General features: G+C 44.4%; 1 protein-coding gene across 13 annotated transcripts in view; it reads right to left on the bottom strand.

Moving 5' to 3' along the window:
- The window catches only part of GBF1 (golgi brefeldin A resistant guanine nucleotide exchange factor 1), a 265,435-nt gene that overhangs the window by 61,258 nt on the left and 186,213 nt on the right, over positions 1-17,964 (bottom strand). For 12 of the 13 annotated variants that reach the window (XR_014788747.1, XR_014788745.1, XM_084841340.1 and 9 more), the window contains 6 exons: positions 11,388-11,511; positions 5,576-5,701; positions 5,182-5,264; positions 4,718-4,954; positions 3,034-3,127; positions 661-837 (listed from right to left, as the gene is read on the bottom strand). Coding sequence is in view for 11 of the 13 variants with exons in the window: in XM_084841340.1 (XP_084697466.1) it covers positions 661-837; positions 3,034-3,127; positions 4,718-4,954; positions 5,182-5,264; positions 5,576-5,701; positions 11,388-11,511 (841 nt within the window). In the remaining 2 variants the exon portion in view is untranslated. The remainder of the gene's footprint in view (positions 1-660; positions 838-3,033; positions 3,128-4,717; positions 4,955-5,181; positions 5,265-5,575; positions 5,702-11,387; positions 11,512-17,964) is intronic. The other variant, XM_084841342.1, reaches the window with a different exon arrangement.

Below are 17,964 nucleotides of genomic sequence, written 5' to 3' on the forward strand. Positions count from 1 at the left end.
ACCTGCTACCAAGGCTTTGTTTTTGTCTGGAGATTGAACTTAGGACCTTCTGCCTGCAAATTATGTGCTCTACTACTGAACTATAGCCCCTCCCTAAATCAGTCTATTACTGACAATATAGTTTTTAAGCTCTATGGCAAGCATATTTCCATCCTTTATTCTCTCCGTTTAATTGTTTCCATTTTATTCTATCATCTTTCCTATTTCCCAAAGCTAGTAATGTGTCATAGATCTTTATACTACCTTCACTCCCTCATATATACCTCAATATTTTTTTCTTTTGTAAACACAGCTCTCAGAAAGTATCATACTTGAAAACAGTGACAGCTGAGTCCTTTTTTCTTCAGGCCGAGACACATGTATCATTTGGCCCCATCTCATTGTATGTCTCTGGCTACAGATATTATAGTTTAAGATTCTTTAAGCAAATGTTTAAGCTGGCAGCATGAAATCTCCAGGTTACAAAATGATGGATCCTCCCAAAAACCTTCAGACTTAAAATGTTTCAGGCTTGCCTGACATTTTGAATGCACAATCATCTTTTTTTTTCAACATGCAGCATCCACCCAGCAACTTCTATGGTTCATGCTAAGCGCCTTGGATGGCATATGCGACGTACTCCTACTCAATTAGCCTAGCGCCTCCTGTCAATTTCTTTACCTCCACCATAGTTTTTGGTAACAGCTCTGCTCTGAAAAGCTGTAGCATGGCCTCCATGATGTTTTTCCAGCCCTCACGCAAAATGTCACCATGGCGATGAGCCAAATGGAACACGGCCTTTGCTGCAATATGGGCTTTGGGATTGCTTCCAAAAACTGTGGGCAGATTCTCAATGGACTGCAGAAGAAAACAAAAAGTCAGTGAGTTCTCATTTAAAAAAACAAAAAACCTAGACATGAACCTGTTAGGGAGCAAACAGCAATTCAATGGAAGGTCTGGGGTTAGTCATCAACAGGCTGCCATAGCCCATCCTGGAGGCCTATGCCATGGTGCTGGCAATTTCACACATTGTCTATTGCAATGTGTTGTATATGTAACTTCCTTTAAAACAATTTGGAAGCTTCAGCTTGAAGAGAATGCAGTCACAAGGCTGCATGAGGGCATCACACCTATCCAAGCCCAGGATAGCTTGCTGCCAAGCTTCCTCTATGCTTTGGCAATTTCAAAGATTGTCTACACCTATACAGCTCCAAAGGATCTAGGCCCATTGTATCTTAAGGAGAGCCTCCACCCTCATAAACCTCCTCCCTCTGTATGATTGTCCCAGAAGATTGTCCCAGAATCTCATGCAGAGTCTGCATGAGATTATATATGCAGGTGTGTGAAACAGGATATTTTCAATACTTGCACTACAATTGTGAAACTCTCTCTCTCTACCGAGTGGCTCATTAGGCACATTATACATATGTAATATGCATATTACATATTGTATATATTAGGCAAGAATCTCTTTTTCCATCAGACCTTTGAGGAATATTGGGGTCCCCAGATATTCTCTCTCTGCTCATAGTCCTTGGGTAACCTGCTCAAATCCCATGGCTTTCAGTACCACTATATGCAGCTGACACTCCTCTCTCTATCCCAGAACTCTTATCCTCTTCCAGTACTGCAACTTCAACTGCTTATTTCATCTTTCTTCCTAGGCATTCCTCACTTTGATTGTTTTCCACATCCAATGACAATCTTGCCAATCACCCTATCAAACATATTCAAAGCCTTGAGTTTATCTTGGGACTCATTCTTGCTCTCCATATTACTCTCTTGTTACCCTTGCCCCTCTCATTCCTCCCCTGTTACATCTGTACCAGGATCTTGAATTCAGATCCTATCTTTCACTTATGTTACTCTAAAGCAATCTTCCCCACCAGGGTGCCCTCCAGATGTTTTGAACTATAGCTCCCAGGATCCAGACCATAGGCTATACTGGCTGAGGCTAATGAGCATTGAAGTCTAAAACATCTAGAGGGTACCAGGTGGGGAAGGCTGCTATAACGCATCGTGTGCACTATGGTGTCATCACCATTATTAATAATTTATATCTCAGTCTTTTACTGATCTGATTGCTGGTTTGGGGCATAGTTTGGTTGCTGATCTTTATAAGATTATTCTTTTGTTGTTTGGCTTTGATTGTAAACTCCTTTGGGTATGGTGTAATGAAAAATCAGTACAGACGTGTAAATAAAGAACTTAAAAGCTAAGACTTTCAACAACTCACTTGATGCTGTATTAAATCATTTCTGAATGCATCAAAACATGCTTGGTATCCAGCTAGAGCTAGTCTACACATGTATGTTTCATCACTTGATGACTAAGGATCCAGTGTTGACATCTGCATGAAAGAGCCATGGCAGTTGTCAGGACTCAAGATCCTTAGTTTAGAAATGTCTAGCGGAGATTTCAGTCTGTGCACCATCATCAAGCTCTAGCCAAGCAAGGAGAGCAGCCATACAAGCAAGGAACTCTCTAACAGTCCAAGGTGGATCATATTGTAGTGCCTGACTTCTATAAAAACTTCAAGGTAAGACTTGCTAATTGGTCTGACCAGCAATGGGATTCTGCTGCAGTTGATGCAGTTCCCCATAAGAAATCAGCCTTCACCTCTAGCTCACCTTCTACCTTCTCAATTTGGCAGAAGCTGGATCTGACATGCAGATAAAACATCACAGACATATATTTCATGTAATTTCAAATACAAAGCCTTTCACTGGTGTCTGCTCACATATTTAATGGGCAGTCAAGTGTTGAGTAATCAAGTGATGTTCACCGATGTGTAAATCATCCCTTTGAAGCTTTGTGCAGATGTAACATTTCCAATTTTCTAACCATGGTTAAAAGGAGAGAGAGTGTTCCATATGGCCATATTCTTGCTTTCCCTTTCTCCACCATCTCTCTGTTCAAATTCTCTCCCTCTCCCTTTTAAGCATCTATAATGAAGCAATGTTACACAGGTGCTTGATTAGCACTAACCATAGCTACATTTAAATCAGAGTTTGAAATCAGCCTCACACCATGTCATTCGATTTGAAGACTCACCTCACTGCTGAGGGCTGTAAATTTGCAGAGGGAAATTATGAGGTTGTCAAAAACATCACTGAGGCCATAATGGGCAGAAATCATAGCACATTTTCTGAAAGACCAACAGTAACAATGTAAGAGGAACTACACAGTGAATTTTCTGTAGGTTCTTCAGGTCCCTCACAATTCATTTATTTATTTGATTTGTACCCCACCTTTCTAAAATGGCACTCAAAGCAGTTTACAATCATAAAGAAAACATCATTAAAACAATAATAAACAATTAAAACACAATTAAAAATACAGCAATAACAAAATAAAAACAGCACCCAACCCAACATACCAGCTGACATGCCAAAGGCCTGCTTGGATACAAATGTCTTTGCCTGCTAGCAGAAGGAGAGCAGAGAGGGAGCCAACCTAGCCTCCCTCTGCAGAGTTCCACAGCCTGGGAGCAGCCAGTGAGAAGGCCCTCTCTCGCATTGCCACCAAACGTGCCTCTGAAGGTGGCAATTTCAAAAGAAGGGCCTCTCCCAAAGTTCTTAAGACCCAGGCAAGTTCGTATAGGTGAAGGCAGTCTTTTGAGGTAGCCTGGTCCCAAGCCATATAGGGAGTCTTGTTCCCTGTAACAGGGCCTGGTCAACAGTCTGGCTACAGCATTCTGGATGTTTCTGCACAGTTTTCAAAGGCAGTCTGACATACGACACATTACAGTAGTCCCAAAAAGATGTAACTAAGGCATGTGTGACTGTGGCCAAATCAGGAATGTGCAGCTAGCAGACTAGCCTCAGCAGCTCAAACACACTCCTGGCCACCGCCAAAACCTGGTCAAGTCCAGGAGTACACCAAAGTGTGAGCCTGAGTCTTCAAGGGAAGGTTGAATCCCTATTCTCTAATCTGCCTTTTGACTAACAAGGAGCACCTCTGTCTTGTCTGGATTAAGCTTCAATTAGTTTGCCCTCATCCAGTCCATTATTGACATCAGACACCAATCTAGAACTAGAACAGCTTCCTTGGATTTGGATGGAGAGATAGAGTTGGGTGCCATCAGCATACTGGTGGCACCAAACCTCAAAACTCCGGATAATCTCTCCCAGCAGTTTCATGTATATGTTAAATAGCATGGGGGATAAGATGGAATCCTGAGGGACACTGCAGGTCAACAGCCATGGCATCAAACAGGAATCTCCCAGCACCTCCTTCTGAAATTGCCCCTCCAAGAAGAAGGCAATGTGTAACAAGGCCTCCCAATCCCATCTCAGACTGATGCTCTCCAGTGTTGCAATTGGGGGAGTGTGTGTTTTGCATCAGATCTGATCATTCAAATCTAGCTGACAATATTCAAGTAACGAAATGTGTACCAAAATGATGACAGTTAAATTTCAGAAGGCCAAGATATGATGGAATTTAATCATGGATTAACTTTGGCACTGACCAGTGATAACACAGCTGGATGACATCTAGGAGAAACAATTCTGTTTGTCGGGGCACACTTAAAAACCCTGGACTACACTGAAATCCACTTTCCTTGTTTATCTATTAGTCTTGTTTATCTATTAATATGTTTTCACTGGGCTTAAGCACTGTATGCTTCATTTTCTAGACAGTGTCAGTAAATCTTCCTCAGACAAAAAAAAAGCTTTGGTCAAAGTAAAGATAGTCTGCATATACAATGCTGTTGAATGATATAAAGAAAAGTTACCTAAAACCAGAGATAGCCTTCTGGATTATTGTTTCATCTAGGCTCTTGTCAAAAACATAAGACAGGGCTGCAACAGTGGGGCCCCAGGTCATGGTGAAGATGTCATAGTCATAGCTTCCAGGTGGAACATGCAGAAAAATTCCTTCATCGGTAGCCCCACGATGCAGCAGCACACTCCATACATAGTTTTCCTTTACAAGGCCCGTCTGCTCCTCTGGCATCACAATCTCTTCATTTCTACCAGAGATGATTGCAGAAACATTACGTGTTTGCTTACTTACATTCTGCATCAGCACATCATAATAAGTATCCGAAAACAACGACTTAATAAATTGTGAGTGGCTGTTTTGCAACCAGCTCAGAATGTGCTGGAGAAGGGCTGAAGAGTATATTATCAGTGTATTATCAGTCAGAGGTCTCCTTGTTAACGCCCTCCTTCCAAGTGCAAACCATAAAACACTTACTTGATAGCATGGTACATGTCCTCCAGCATGTCCTGCTCAAAGTCTTTGCCTCCATTTACCCCTTTCAGGTTTTTTCGAAATTCCTGCAAAAAGCAATGAAATAAAGTAGAGCATGATATTGTGATGTTTCTTTGAACTGCATTCTGAATGATCTCCTCAAAATAAGCATCACAATTTTACCACATGTTGCCAGGAATTTTATTATGAAACGTAGTTAACAACATACTTTTGGAGGTCTATTCTACTACTTTGTTTTAGAATACTACAGGTCAGGTAGAAAGTACAGAAACAAAAGCAAGAGAGGTAGAGGTAGAAAAGCAGACAGCAATGCTAGAGCCAACAGAAAACGCTAATCATGCAGGGTAACAAGCTCTCTGAAGAAGTCAGATCTCACCTCTAGAGTCATAGGTACATTCTGCTTGCGAACATTATGGTTGTGTTGGTCAGTATTCAGCATAATAACTGCATAGGCCAGGGCAAAGCAAGCATCACTATTAACAAATGGAAACCCATTTGATTTCTGAAAAGTAAAATGACAATGCAAGTCAGACCCATTGCTCACTATCTGTATATAATACCTGACCCCTATTTATGCCATTCCTAACATCTGGTTACCAAGTTATACTGTCCCGATATCCCTTGTTTCATTATTTTCATTTTAGCTTGTTTGCTAAATGATTTGCTTGTTTTTGGATGTTTTTCATACATACTATTCTAACTCATAGTGCTATGAGTTGGGCAGATATGTCCTGACTGAAATCAACAATTTATTTCCCACACACTGACCAACTGCCTCTGAAGTGAAGTAAGCCTAGAGAAAAGTGTTGCTTCATTTCAGTCTAGTTACATCAGAGGTGGGTAGAGAAGAAAGACAGGTTGCTATTTGTAACTGTAGTTCTTTGAGTGGTCATCTATGCATTCACACATATGGGCTCTGTGCCTATGTGGAGCCTCAATTCGGGAAGCTTCTATAGCTGAAGAAGCTTTGGTGGGAGCCCCTCCCCCACCATCCAGTGCGCATGTTCCCAGAGGGTTCCTGCTTATTTCCTAAGTTCCTTGAGACTGACATTGTGGCTTCATAACCGAGAGAAAGTTTTTACAAAAGAATACCTTCGGAACCCAACATCGAACTCAAGAATGACACCAAAGACGGGATGGTGGGTGGGTTATGCGAATGCATAGATGACCACTCGAGGAACTACAGTTAGATGTACCAACCTGTCTTTCTTCTTCATGGTCTCTATGCATCACACATATGGACAAGTAGCAAACTAATGTACAATGGAGGTGGGTCAGTCCTACTATAATACAGAAGGACAGCATGACCAAAAGTACAGTCACCTCTAGCCCGAACATCCAGTCTATAATGTCTAATAAAAGCAGACGGTGTCGATGGTTTCATGTAGATGTTGAACAGCGTGGGGGACAAAATTGACCCCTGTGGAACCCCATACTGGAGAATCCACAGGGCTGAGCAATGTTCCCCAAGCACCACTTTCTGAAGCCGACCCTCCAAGTCGGAGCAAAACCACTGCAATACGCTGCCTCCCACTCCCAGCTCAGAGAGCTGTCCCAGAAGGATAACATGGTCGATGGTATCGAAAGCCACTCAGAGATCAAGGAGAATCAACAGAGTCACACACACCCTGTCTTTCTCCTGACATAGGTCATCACACAGGGTGACTAAGGCTGTTTCTGTGCCAAAACCAGGCCTGAACCCCGACTGAAATGGATCCAGATAATCATCTCATCCAACAATGTCTGGAGCTGCTTGGCAACCACCCACTCAAGGATCTTGCCCAGGAATGGAACATTTGCAACTGGACTATAATAATTAAGGTTTTGTGGATCCAGAGAGGATTTCTTCAGAAGCGGCCTCACCATCGCCTCTTTCAGGTGGCCCAGGACCACTGCCTCTCGCAAAGAGGCATTAATCACCTTATTTGCAGCTCCGGAGCCAGAGCAGTCAGCCCCTTTATCTTGGTGTTGGGTAGGAATGCGCAGCCCAGGTGGAAGTCCAAGGCCCCAATGAATTGCCTCTGCTGCATCGGTACAGGGTGGGACTTCTCCACATTTACATAATGTCCAGTCTCCTGAAGGAGATTGCAGGTCACCCCTATCGACTGAAGAAGTTGGCCTTCTGTTGATGCCACCAATAGCCAATCATCGATGTACAGAGAGACCTCTATGTCCTGCAGCCACAGATGGGAGCAGACCACTGCCATGCACTTGGCAAATACCCTCGGGGTGGTGCCGAGACCAAAAGGTAGCACCCAGAACTGGTAGGCTTCGGTAACAATGGCAAAGCAGATGTAGCACTGATGCAATTGCTCTATGGCAATGTGGGAGTAGGCGTCCTTGAGGTCAATAGAGGTGAACCAATCTCCTCGAGAGAAGAGAGGTAGGATAGACACCAGAGAAACCATGCGAGACATTTGGGGCGATATGAACCAGTTCAGTTTTCAAAGATCCATGATCAGCCAAAGTTCTCCATCCTTTTTTGGTACTGTGAAGTACCTTGAGTAAAAACCGTCCCAAAGTTGAGTTCATCGGACAGGATCTGAACTTCAGTATCAAGGGCTGGGGATGGAGCAGTCACCAACACAGTACCAAATGGAGGAAGGGTATCGAACCCGGTCTGTTTAGCCCCTCCAGACTATGGCAAGGACACAGGAGTCTGATGTGATGTTGCACCAAGCCAGATGGTAAGTGGACAGGCGTGTTCCAGAAATGGGCATCTGGGTCACTAGGTGAGGAAAGGTGGTGGAGAGCAAGTCAAAGGCACCGCTTACTCCTTCTGTCAGGTTTCCTGCAAGAACTGTGGAATTTAGAGGATGGGAACAATTTTCCTGACTGCCCTATCTGTGACCGTTGTTGTTGCTGTTGCAGTGGTGGCTGACTAGGTTAGTACTGAGTAGTTGATGACTGGAACCAGCATTGGTGTCTTGGAAGCTGTTGAGACATGAATCCCATATAACATGCCATGGTATGGGCCTTCTGCACCGAATCGAGAGCATTGTCAATCTTAATATTGAACAAGCCTTCCCATCGAAGGGCAAGTCCTCAATACAGTACCTGGTTTCCTGAGGGAGACTGGATGACCTCAATCAGGCATGGAGATGTAAGGCTATGGATCCCAACAGCACCTTCGAATTGCAATCGACTTGGTGGCACGATGTATTTATCTGCTGCTTTGATAAGCTTAGAGCCTCCAATTGGAAGAGGCGACTGAGTTCCTTCTTCTCATCCGGATTATCACATAACAGATGCTGGTATCCAGACATCACTGCCTGGTAATTGGAGATTTTAAGGCCCATCACTGCAGAGGAATATAATCTCCTTCCAAGCAAATCAAGGCATCAGACCTACTTGTCAGCTGGACAATAGTGTGCCTTGCAGGCCTTGCCCTGCACAGCTTCGATGATCATCGCATTCAGGGCAGGGTGCTTGAAAAGGTAGTCATTATTAGCTTCTTGCAGTTGGTACATACCCCCCAAGTGCTTGGATGTTGGTGGCGCAGTGGAGGGAGCTTTCCAAGACTGCTTAATAGTTTCCTCTAGTGGAGGTAATAGAGGAATAGCTATTGGTCTAAATGACTCTGCATGTACTGTGTCAAAGACAGGGTCTTGCACCACAGAAGCCACCTCCTGAGCCTCTAGGCTCCAAGCCTGTACCATTCTGAGGATTTGGTTAGAGAATTGACCTAAATCGTCCAACGGCAATATGGCTTCATTGGAGCCAATGAACGCATCTGGCAAAGAGATAGAGAGAGGATAAGACAATTGGGATGACTGGTAACCCTGTCAAGGGAGACTCTCCCGAAGGAACTCTACATGGGAAGTGCTTCTGCCATGGCTCACTGGGGAGTGACTGTGAGCCCTCGGTACCGAGATATGCACCAAATGAGAGTGCTGATGGAAGCTAGGTAGCTGACAAAACAGCCTGTAATTGTAAAGTTTGTGGTTGCAACAACTTTGGCACAACAGCTTGTTCTTGGATCACCTGTGGATGCTGAATAGGTGGTAAACTTGGTTGATCTTGCTGAGCTGACAGTTGAAAGGGCAGTACAAATGGTGCCAGGGGAAAGGGCCACCAGTTGGCCTGGAAGTCTTGGAACCATAGCCGATGGGTGTCGGTGATACTGACTTTCTTGCCAATAGGGAGCATCAGGATGGCGAGGGCAATACTGGCCATGTGACACATTGCGGTAATCAACCAATCGGGGTCTCCTGTACTGCACGTCCCATGCTGAACGCCTGTCCGATTCAGAGAATGGCGATCTGGACAACTCCCAATATCAGCTTCGCTTGTAAAATGAGGGGCATGACCTCTTGTAGTGGAGGAGAGTGACCACACTGACTCCAGCAAACCTTTGGTGCTGATCATCCATGTCACGATTCCCTTAGCCCCCACTTCACTTCAATGCCCAAACATACACAGACAAGAGACTTCAGTCTACAGCTTTTAATCCATTACTTCACAGGGTCATACAGATGCAAATTCTCAGAGAAACTCTCTGTCTCCTTCAGGTGATCCAAATGGAATTTACGAGAGTTGCCCGCTGTTTGAAGAGGGAGATGGTCTCACTAGCCTAACTTAAGGGGGGGAGGTCCCTCTCTTCTCGTGAGGCCTCTAAGCACACCTTCTCACATAAGGCCAATCAGGTAGACCGTCTAAGTTCCACCCCTGCCTTCTCTCTCTTTGCTCTGCATCTGCGCCTGGCATCTATTAGGTCAACCTCCTGTTCGCTGCCTCTCACCGTGGGGGGGGGGGTTGAGGAAGGACCCTCAAGCTCAGCCATCTGTACATTTGTAACTTGAGAAGCAGGCCTACTCATATCTGGACCAGCCCGGGAAAACACCTCCCCCATGTCTGATGGTTCTCCTTCAGAATCTGAACTGCTATCCCACTCCCTGCACTCCGAAACACCCCTGACAGTCCAGCCCATAATGACGGGGTGTTCGAAGGATCGGTTCCATCGGAGGTGGGTCCCGGATCTCACTTCCAATGCAGATGTTATCAGGATAGGTTCTCCTTCCTGCCTAGGCTTCACCGTTGGAATGAGTGAAAATAACATAGGCAGAGCAGTGAGCAAGGCTGTTGGTACAGGCAACTGCATGCAAGCGGTAGGAGTCAGTAGAACAGTGGAAGATGCAGCTGGTATTGGTGGTTGCTGTCGATCCCATGAAGTCTGTACCGAAAAGAATGATACGGTCAGCTCTTCATCTCGAGTTGGAGTGCTGGCCAACACTTCATGTATGGACTGATCCCAGTCTCTAAGTGCTCATGCAGAGTTGGAAAGACTCAAGGGTCCAGGCGCTCGATCCCGAGAAGAATCACACAATTCTTTACAAGTCTTTTTCTTCTTAGAGTGGGAAGAAGACATAGCCAGCTTAGAGACTTTCGGCCTTTTGATTAGTCTTTTTGCCAGTGTAAGCACCAAAGATCTACCCAGAGTGGGAAGGGGATCTTAGGTACGTGGCAGAGTATGGTGCTGAGCGGATGATGACCCCAATGCTGGAGCAGGCTCCTGCGCAGCAGGTGGGTTTTGTGAGGGTGAGGCTGGCAGGTTTGCCATATGTTTTGGCTCCTCTACTGATTCCAGCAGCCTTTTTCAAAGTGCGGCTTTTAGCCGCTCTGACTTGTTTCTTCTCGCTTGCTTAGGGAAGCCTTTACAATGAGGACAAGCCTCAACAATGTGCCCTTCACCAAGGCAAAACAGGCAGAAAGAGTGCCCGTCTGAGAGAGGCAGTTTTGCCCCACAGTGGGTGCACTTGCAAAAGGGGACCCTGAGGGCCATATGCCTGTGAAGGTGATTGTGAAAGTTGGGAAAATAATAGAAATTAATAACAAAGGATACAGATAGAAATACTTCAATAGAAGAAGGAAGGAAGGAAGGAAGGAAGGAAGGAAGGAAGGAAGGAAGTCGTGTTTTTGTCAAAAACGCTTTTTAAACAGTGAAACAACAAGAGAGCTTTCCCTACAAGACGCACACACTGGTGGTGGAAAGAGAACTGAGGGAATAAGTGGGAACCCACTACAGACATGCACACTGGACAGCAGGGGAGGGGTTCCCGCCAAAATTTCTTAAGCTATAGAAGATTCCCGAATTGAGGTTTTGTGCAGGCGCAGAGCCCATATGTGTGATGTATACAGACCATGACGAAGAACAAAAAAACAACCTACACAACGATTTCAAAACTTACACGCCAATGTTCTGTAAAGGCTTCCAACAGCCTTTGGATAACAGGTGCCTCTCCTGGCAGCCGGAAAGCTTCAAGGTAGAGTCGCAGGGCTTCATCCAGTCGTAAGCCTTGGAAAACGAAAGTCCTGAAGCGAAAGCGAAATTAAGGCAACTGGGGAGAAGAAAGTGACTAGCAGGCAGACGCACACAACAAAATCTTTAAGGGCCAAAATACAGAAGAGATTATTTCCAAATACTGACTTTATGGAAAAGAAAAGAAAAACATTATGGGTTTATCTAGGCTTTGGTATTGTACCTTCTGCTGCAATAAAGGTAAACATCCTGGTAGAGGAAGAGGACACTATTGCTTTACACTACAGAGTGCCTCACCATGCTTTGGCCTAAAGGTCAATATATATTATAGTTTATTTTATTAAAATCAAGTTCCCTTACAAACAAGCTAGATATGTGGTAGCCAGATCTGCAGGGTCCATGCAGTAGAGACTGCGGGAGCCTTCTAGTGCTGAGGCTCTGAAACAGGTAGATCCCAAAGCCTAGAGAAGGTAAATCTGGCAGCTTAGGTGGTATACTGAAGCAGATAAGCCAGGATTTTAATTTTTTTTTTTTTTTACAAAATTATGTACTTTGGGTTAAAAACATAACATTTGCCATGGACTTGCAGTGATAATGCCTGAATCAGAAAGCATCTCCCAGAAAGCCTCAAAACCCAGATTTGCCTAGTCCCGACTTCTTCAGCTTCCCCAGAACCATATTCTAGCCCATTTGGGTCCAGACTCATGATGCATGCCTGTGGCTTAGCCTTCCATTCATAGTAGCCCTTGGTTTAGACAATGAGTGGGCCTTTGAGCTAATTTCCCCACTTTTCATTTCTGCATATACTGGTTATTATTTGCATAGGGTGCTGTGGCGTTCGTGCCTGGGTTCCACCTTTTCCCCAGCCTCCACCTCAGGAAATGCATGCTTTCACTTTAGGACAGCTGTACCCACTGTCCCACAAGCTTCAGCCCTTTTATCCTCTCTGGGTTCCAGAGAAACTCAATATGCTTAATTAGTTATCTCAACCCACTACAGGAGAAGTAATCAGGAAACAGATATAATAACAGTAGTGTAAAATCAAACAACACATGGGAATTTGGATTTTTAAAAACAAACAAATAAAGATTTATTTAAAACATGAAAAGTTATAAGTTATTATTAATCAATGCTTGTTCCTAACTTCCCTACCTACTCTTCCCTCTTAAAATCCCACACACAAACCCTAGATGTTGCTGCCTCAGTCCCTAAACTGAATCCCTAAACTGAATGATTGTCAGTTCATTCCTTATATAACCTCAGAATCCTCACACACAGTCACGCCCCTCTCACCTCTCAGTCACTCTCTGGCATACTATTAACCCTATCTTACCTGGGTAAATTTAACAATATAAAAACATACATAAATAGGCAGATGTTACAGGCAGGTGCAAACAAAGAATTAGGCCTGACGCAATGCTGCAGTGTCTCATAAAGGCCACTCTTTCTGAGATTTGGGTATACTATTTGGGGTGGCCCACCTTAGCTTGAGGTGTATGCATCCCAGTTCCTTATTCATTTATATATATATATATATATATATATATATATATATATATATATATATTGGCTATTATTAGCATAGTGGCAGTATGCTTGACAATGTATGGCATCCAAACAAAGCTTTTGGACAGATGCAATGGTATGCAAACTTGTAGAGGACACTCCCCAAGATTTTTGGCTGTATGCTTCGTGGTGAATCAAACCTTACTGGGGTATTTATTACCTTTCTATAATGCCCAATAGCCGACACTCTCTGGGCAGTTCACAAAAGCAGCGATTGTGTGTGCACGTGTGCGTGCGCACAAGAGTGCGCACATCTCCAGTTCCATATTCATTTCTACATACGCTGGATATTATTGGGATGGAGGTACCATGCTTGAAAGTGGTTTATGCCCCACTATCTGGAACTCCCAACCAGTATAATCAGACAGGCACTGGCACTTCTGGGTCTTTGGCACCTACTGAAAACTTACAACAAGCTTCCCCAGAACGGTGATTTGTCTTTTTCCTTGCTGTCATGCTGTTGTCTCTTCTAACTTTTATACAGTATTTTATTATGGTTTTATACTGTATTGTAGGGATGCAGAACCTCTTTCAGCCCAAGGGCTGAATTCCATTTTGGAAAAGCTCTTGGGGGCCGCATTTCAGTGGTGGGTGGGGCCAGAGGCAAAGGGGCCCAAAATGCCAAAAACATCAGCTTATTTTAGCTTTAAAGTTCTTACTATCAGTAACTAAGCCTTAGGAGAGGCATTTCAACCTTTTGAATAGAGAAAAAACTGCACAAAAGATGGGAAATCATCAAATAATTGGTGGTTGGGGAAAGGGGCATGGCCCTCTGTGAAAACCTGTTGAGTTGGATCCACCAAATCTAACCCCGGACAATTAGATTTGGCCCCTGGGACTGAGGTTCTGCAGTCCTACTTTATTTTTTATATATCACTTAGAAATTTCTGTTTAATGTAAGCACTTGATAAATATTGCTAAAGAAAGAACAAAGCACTGGGCTGGATAAAATGCTGTTACATCTCACAGAGGTAAGTCTCCCTGAAGTTTAGGCATATTATTTGGGATGGCCCGAAGCTTAGTTTCCACAGACCACAGTTCCTTAGCATTTGGGGGGGGGGGTACATTGCGTACCGCCGAGGTACATTGGTACTAGGGATGTCGGAGAATTTCTCCACGAATCTCCAACGCATTCAGCCCCCCAAAATTGTTGGGGAAATTCTCCGACACCCCCCGCCCCCCCCGGGATGGGACTTACCTCTGTCGAATGTCCCTCTTGGCGGCGGGTCCTGGCGGTGTTGCGGCGGGGGCGGCGGCCGGTCTTCCGACCGGCTGCCACTGCCGCCATTTCCCTGTAAAGTAAAACAAAAACAAAAAAAGTGATAGGCTACGTAAATCTTTACATAGCCTATCACAGCTGACTTTGGGAAAAAAAAAAAAAAAGCATGTACGCAAATGGCGGCGCCCTTGGGCGCCGCCATTTGCGTTCCTTGTTTGGGCACGGGTAGTCTACGTAAAGATTTACACAGACTACGGCGAAAATAAGGAACACAAATGGTGGCACCAATGGGCGCCGCCATTTGCGTACGCGCTTTTTTTTTTTTTCAAAGTCAGCCGTGATAGGCTACATAAAGATTTACATAGCCTATCACGGCTGACTTTGAAAATCTAGCCGTGATAGGCTACGTAAATCGTTACGTAGCCTATCACTTTTTTTTTTACAATTTACTTTTTTATTTCACAGCCGGGGAGACGGGGCGCTCCCCCCCGGCCTGAATTTCGGCCAGGAGGGGCAGGGCGCCTCCCCCCCGCCAAGAATTTCAGGGGGAGAAACGGAGCGCCTCCCCCTCCCACCGAAAACAGCTGCGGGACCAGGTAAGGGACTTTCGTCCATCCTTAATTGGTACACTGTCCAAACAAAGAGTTGTGCCAGACATGATGCTGGTTTGCGGGGGTATAATTTCAGTAGGTCCAAAGCTGATGGGATGCATTCCCATCATTTCATTTCATTTCAGATATTTCTATACTGCCCCATAGCTGAAGCTCTCTGCAATTAATTTAACAGGTGTTAAAAGAACAATATCGAGCTGTGGATTATCTGGTTCAGAATAAAAAGGCATATTAAAAGGTTCAGCTATTCGAGACATGCCCAAATGAGGCGATATAAAATGGGTAATCAGATCAATCATATCTGGTGAGGGGTCCAAAATTACCCCCTCCTCATCTGTCCCCCCTTATTCTGATCAGACAAACCTAATCTATGAACAATGATCACCTCTGCCTCAGAGAATGTCTCTTTCATACTCTCAATATCCACAATTATCCCAGACTGCGTCTGCTTCTGCTTCTTTTTACCAGATTCCTTACTTTTTGGAGTCCTTTCATTAAAATTAATTTTATGGCAAACTTGTTTGCCAGCTGCTTTAAACCTTTCTCCACTCAGGAGCGGGATTATCACTCCATTCTTAAAGACGAATGTGACCCAAACATTGTGTCTTATCAGTAAATCTCTTACACTTCAATAGAATTACACGTAATTCCACTGAGATGGAAGTTACAAGACATCTCTCATTCCCTCTGGAAGCTGGAAGCACTTCAACACTGATAATATCACTTGACCTAACAGGATATCCTGTCAGTCCTTTGAAGTTTGCCCTAACTTGGGATTCTGACCTCCATTGAGGCATGCTTCCATTAGGCAATGGTGATGCTAAAACGGCCAGAGAATTCCTAAGGAGACTCATACCTTTCCTGTAGTGATTAACCTGCAACTCAGGGAGAGCATTATTTCTGGCTGGACTATGGCCTTGTGTTGAATTTCCAAGGCAACCACTAGGTCTATCTGCCTCCTTCTTGTGGGTTAATTTATACTCCAAAGGAGTTGTAAGTGCTACCTGCATATCAGCCAGTTTGGCCTTGATCTTGATAACAGCTGCATTAATATCAGAAACACTAAAAAAACCAAAACCTTCTTCGCCAGTTTACTGGTTAACACACACTGAGCACCTACAAAATCCAAATCAAATGTAGTAGCCTCATGGCCACCTACAGGTGACTCTAACTGGGGAGCTGAGTATTTTCATTTCTGAGAGAATCCTCTAAAGTTGGGAATTCACCACTACTTTCAACCAGCAAATCAGCTGTATCTGGGCAACTAAGGGGTGCGTAACAATTACTAGTTGGAAATTCAGCCAAGACATCTACTTTTCTAAAGTTTGGTGTTGCACCAAAAAAACTATCCAATCTGGTTTCTTTAAAAGGAGGAGAGTTGCCATTAGATACTTCATTGCCAAGCCTAGCTCTCTTTTTTTGGCTTAGGGGCCATAACTACCTTATAAAGGTAATTATTCCAATAAAATAAAGTACCAAACCCCTCACAATCCTCCACTGTTTCATCTTGATGTTCGAAGGTGGGTCACTACAGCCAAAACAGTCACAGTAGGAATCACAGCCCACCAAACAATTCACAAGGCCCAAAGTGACAACAAAAACCATCTGTGATCTAAAAGTCCCATTACAAATATCAAGACTAAATTATTGATAGCAGTCAAAAACTCCTTCGGCTTATCTGCCCATAGCGTTTGAAGCTCTAGCTAGTAAGCAAAACTCCTCTGTGTCAGCTTTTAAGACACAGTTCTTTAGGCAGAGCAGACAGTCACCAATTAGTTCTTATAGTCCACCATTATTGCAAGATTAAGTTGACCAACAGGTACGAAAACTCAGCTCCCAATGTTATTCTTTGCTGTATATTCGACTCGTCATAACTTCCACAGGGAAACAAACTGAAGACTGACGAAGCCACCTGGACCAAACAGCCTTGACACTGTAGATAGCAACAATGGTGCCAGCATCCTCCATTCCTCCTCCGACACTTAATCAAGAATAGTTAATTGTACTGGCAACATATCAAGCTCAGGGTAAAACTCCCAGAATGCTATGGATGTGAGCCAATGCTCTCATTAACCATAGCTAATTACACTTGCCAGAAAAGCAATAAAACAGTTTCAAAAATACAAAAGGACAGAGCACATCCTTTGGATATCTGCTTAGGATGCCATCTTGATCCTTTTGTGAGCTCCACTGACCTGCTCCAAGTTTCAGTTTATTAGCCCTCATCCAGTCCACTGTTGCAGCCAGGCACTGATTTAGCCCATCTATAGCCTCACCTGAAGAAGATGAAAAGGAGACATAGAGCTGCATGTCATCGGTATACTGATGACAACGCACTCCAAAACTCCGGATGACCGCACCCAACAGTTTCATGTAGAGGTTGAATAACATGGGGGACAGAACTGTCCCCTACGGAACCCCATACTGGAGAATCTACGGAGCTGAGCAATATTCCCCAAGCACCACCTTCTGGAGCCGATTATCCAGGTAGGAGCGAAACCACTGCAAAGCAGTGCCTCCCATTCCCAACTCAGACAATTGCCCCATACCATGGTCGATGGTACTGAAAGCTGCCAAGAGATCAAAGAGAACCAACGAGGTCACACTCCCACATCTTTCTCCCAACATACGTCATCATACAGGGTGACCAAGGCTGTTTCCGTGCCAAAACACAGCCTAAACCCCAACTGAAATGGATCTAGATAATCTGTCTCATCCAAGAGTGTCTGGAGGTGGTTGGCAACCACCCGCTCAAGAACCTTGCCCAGGAATGGAACATTTGCCACTGGCTTAAAATTATTAAGGTTTTTCCAGGTCCAGGGAGGGTTTCTTAGGAGTGTTCTTACTACCGCCTCTTTGATGCGGCCTCCTTCCCTCTCACAAGGAAGTATTTACCACCTCCCTGGCCCAGCCAGCTGTTCCTTCCCTGTCAGTTTTTATAAGCCAAGAGGAGCAAGACTCCAATCGCATGAACCAGTCCAAGCACCTTGTCAACATCCTCAAGCTGTACTAACTGAAACTCATCCAAGAAAACTGGACAAGCCTGTGCTCTGAATACCTCACCAGATTCACCTGCTGTAAGACTGGAGTCTATGTCCCGGCGGATGCAA

The sequence above is a fragment of the Heloderma suspectum genome, chromosome 3, assembly GCF_057233095.1.
Source record: "Heloderma suspectum isolate Gila_16-S chromosome 3, 16-S_ref, whole genome shotgun sequence".
Taxonomy (NCBI): domain Eukaryota; kingdom Metazoa; phylum Chordata; class Lepidosauria; order Squamata; family Helodermatidae; genus Heloderma; species Heloderma suspectum.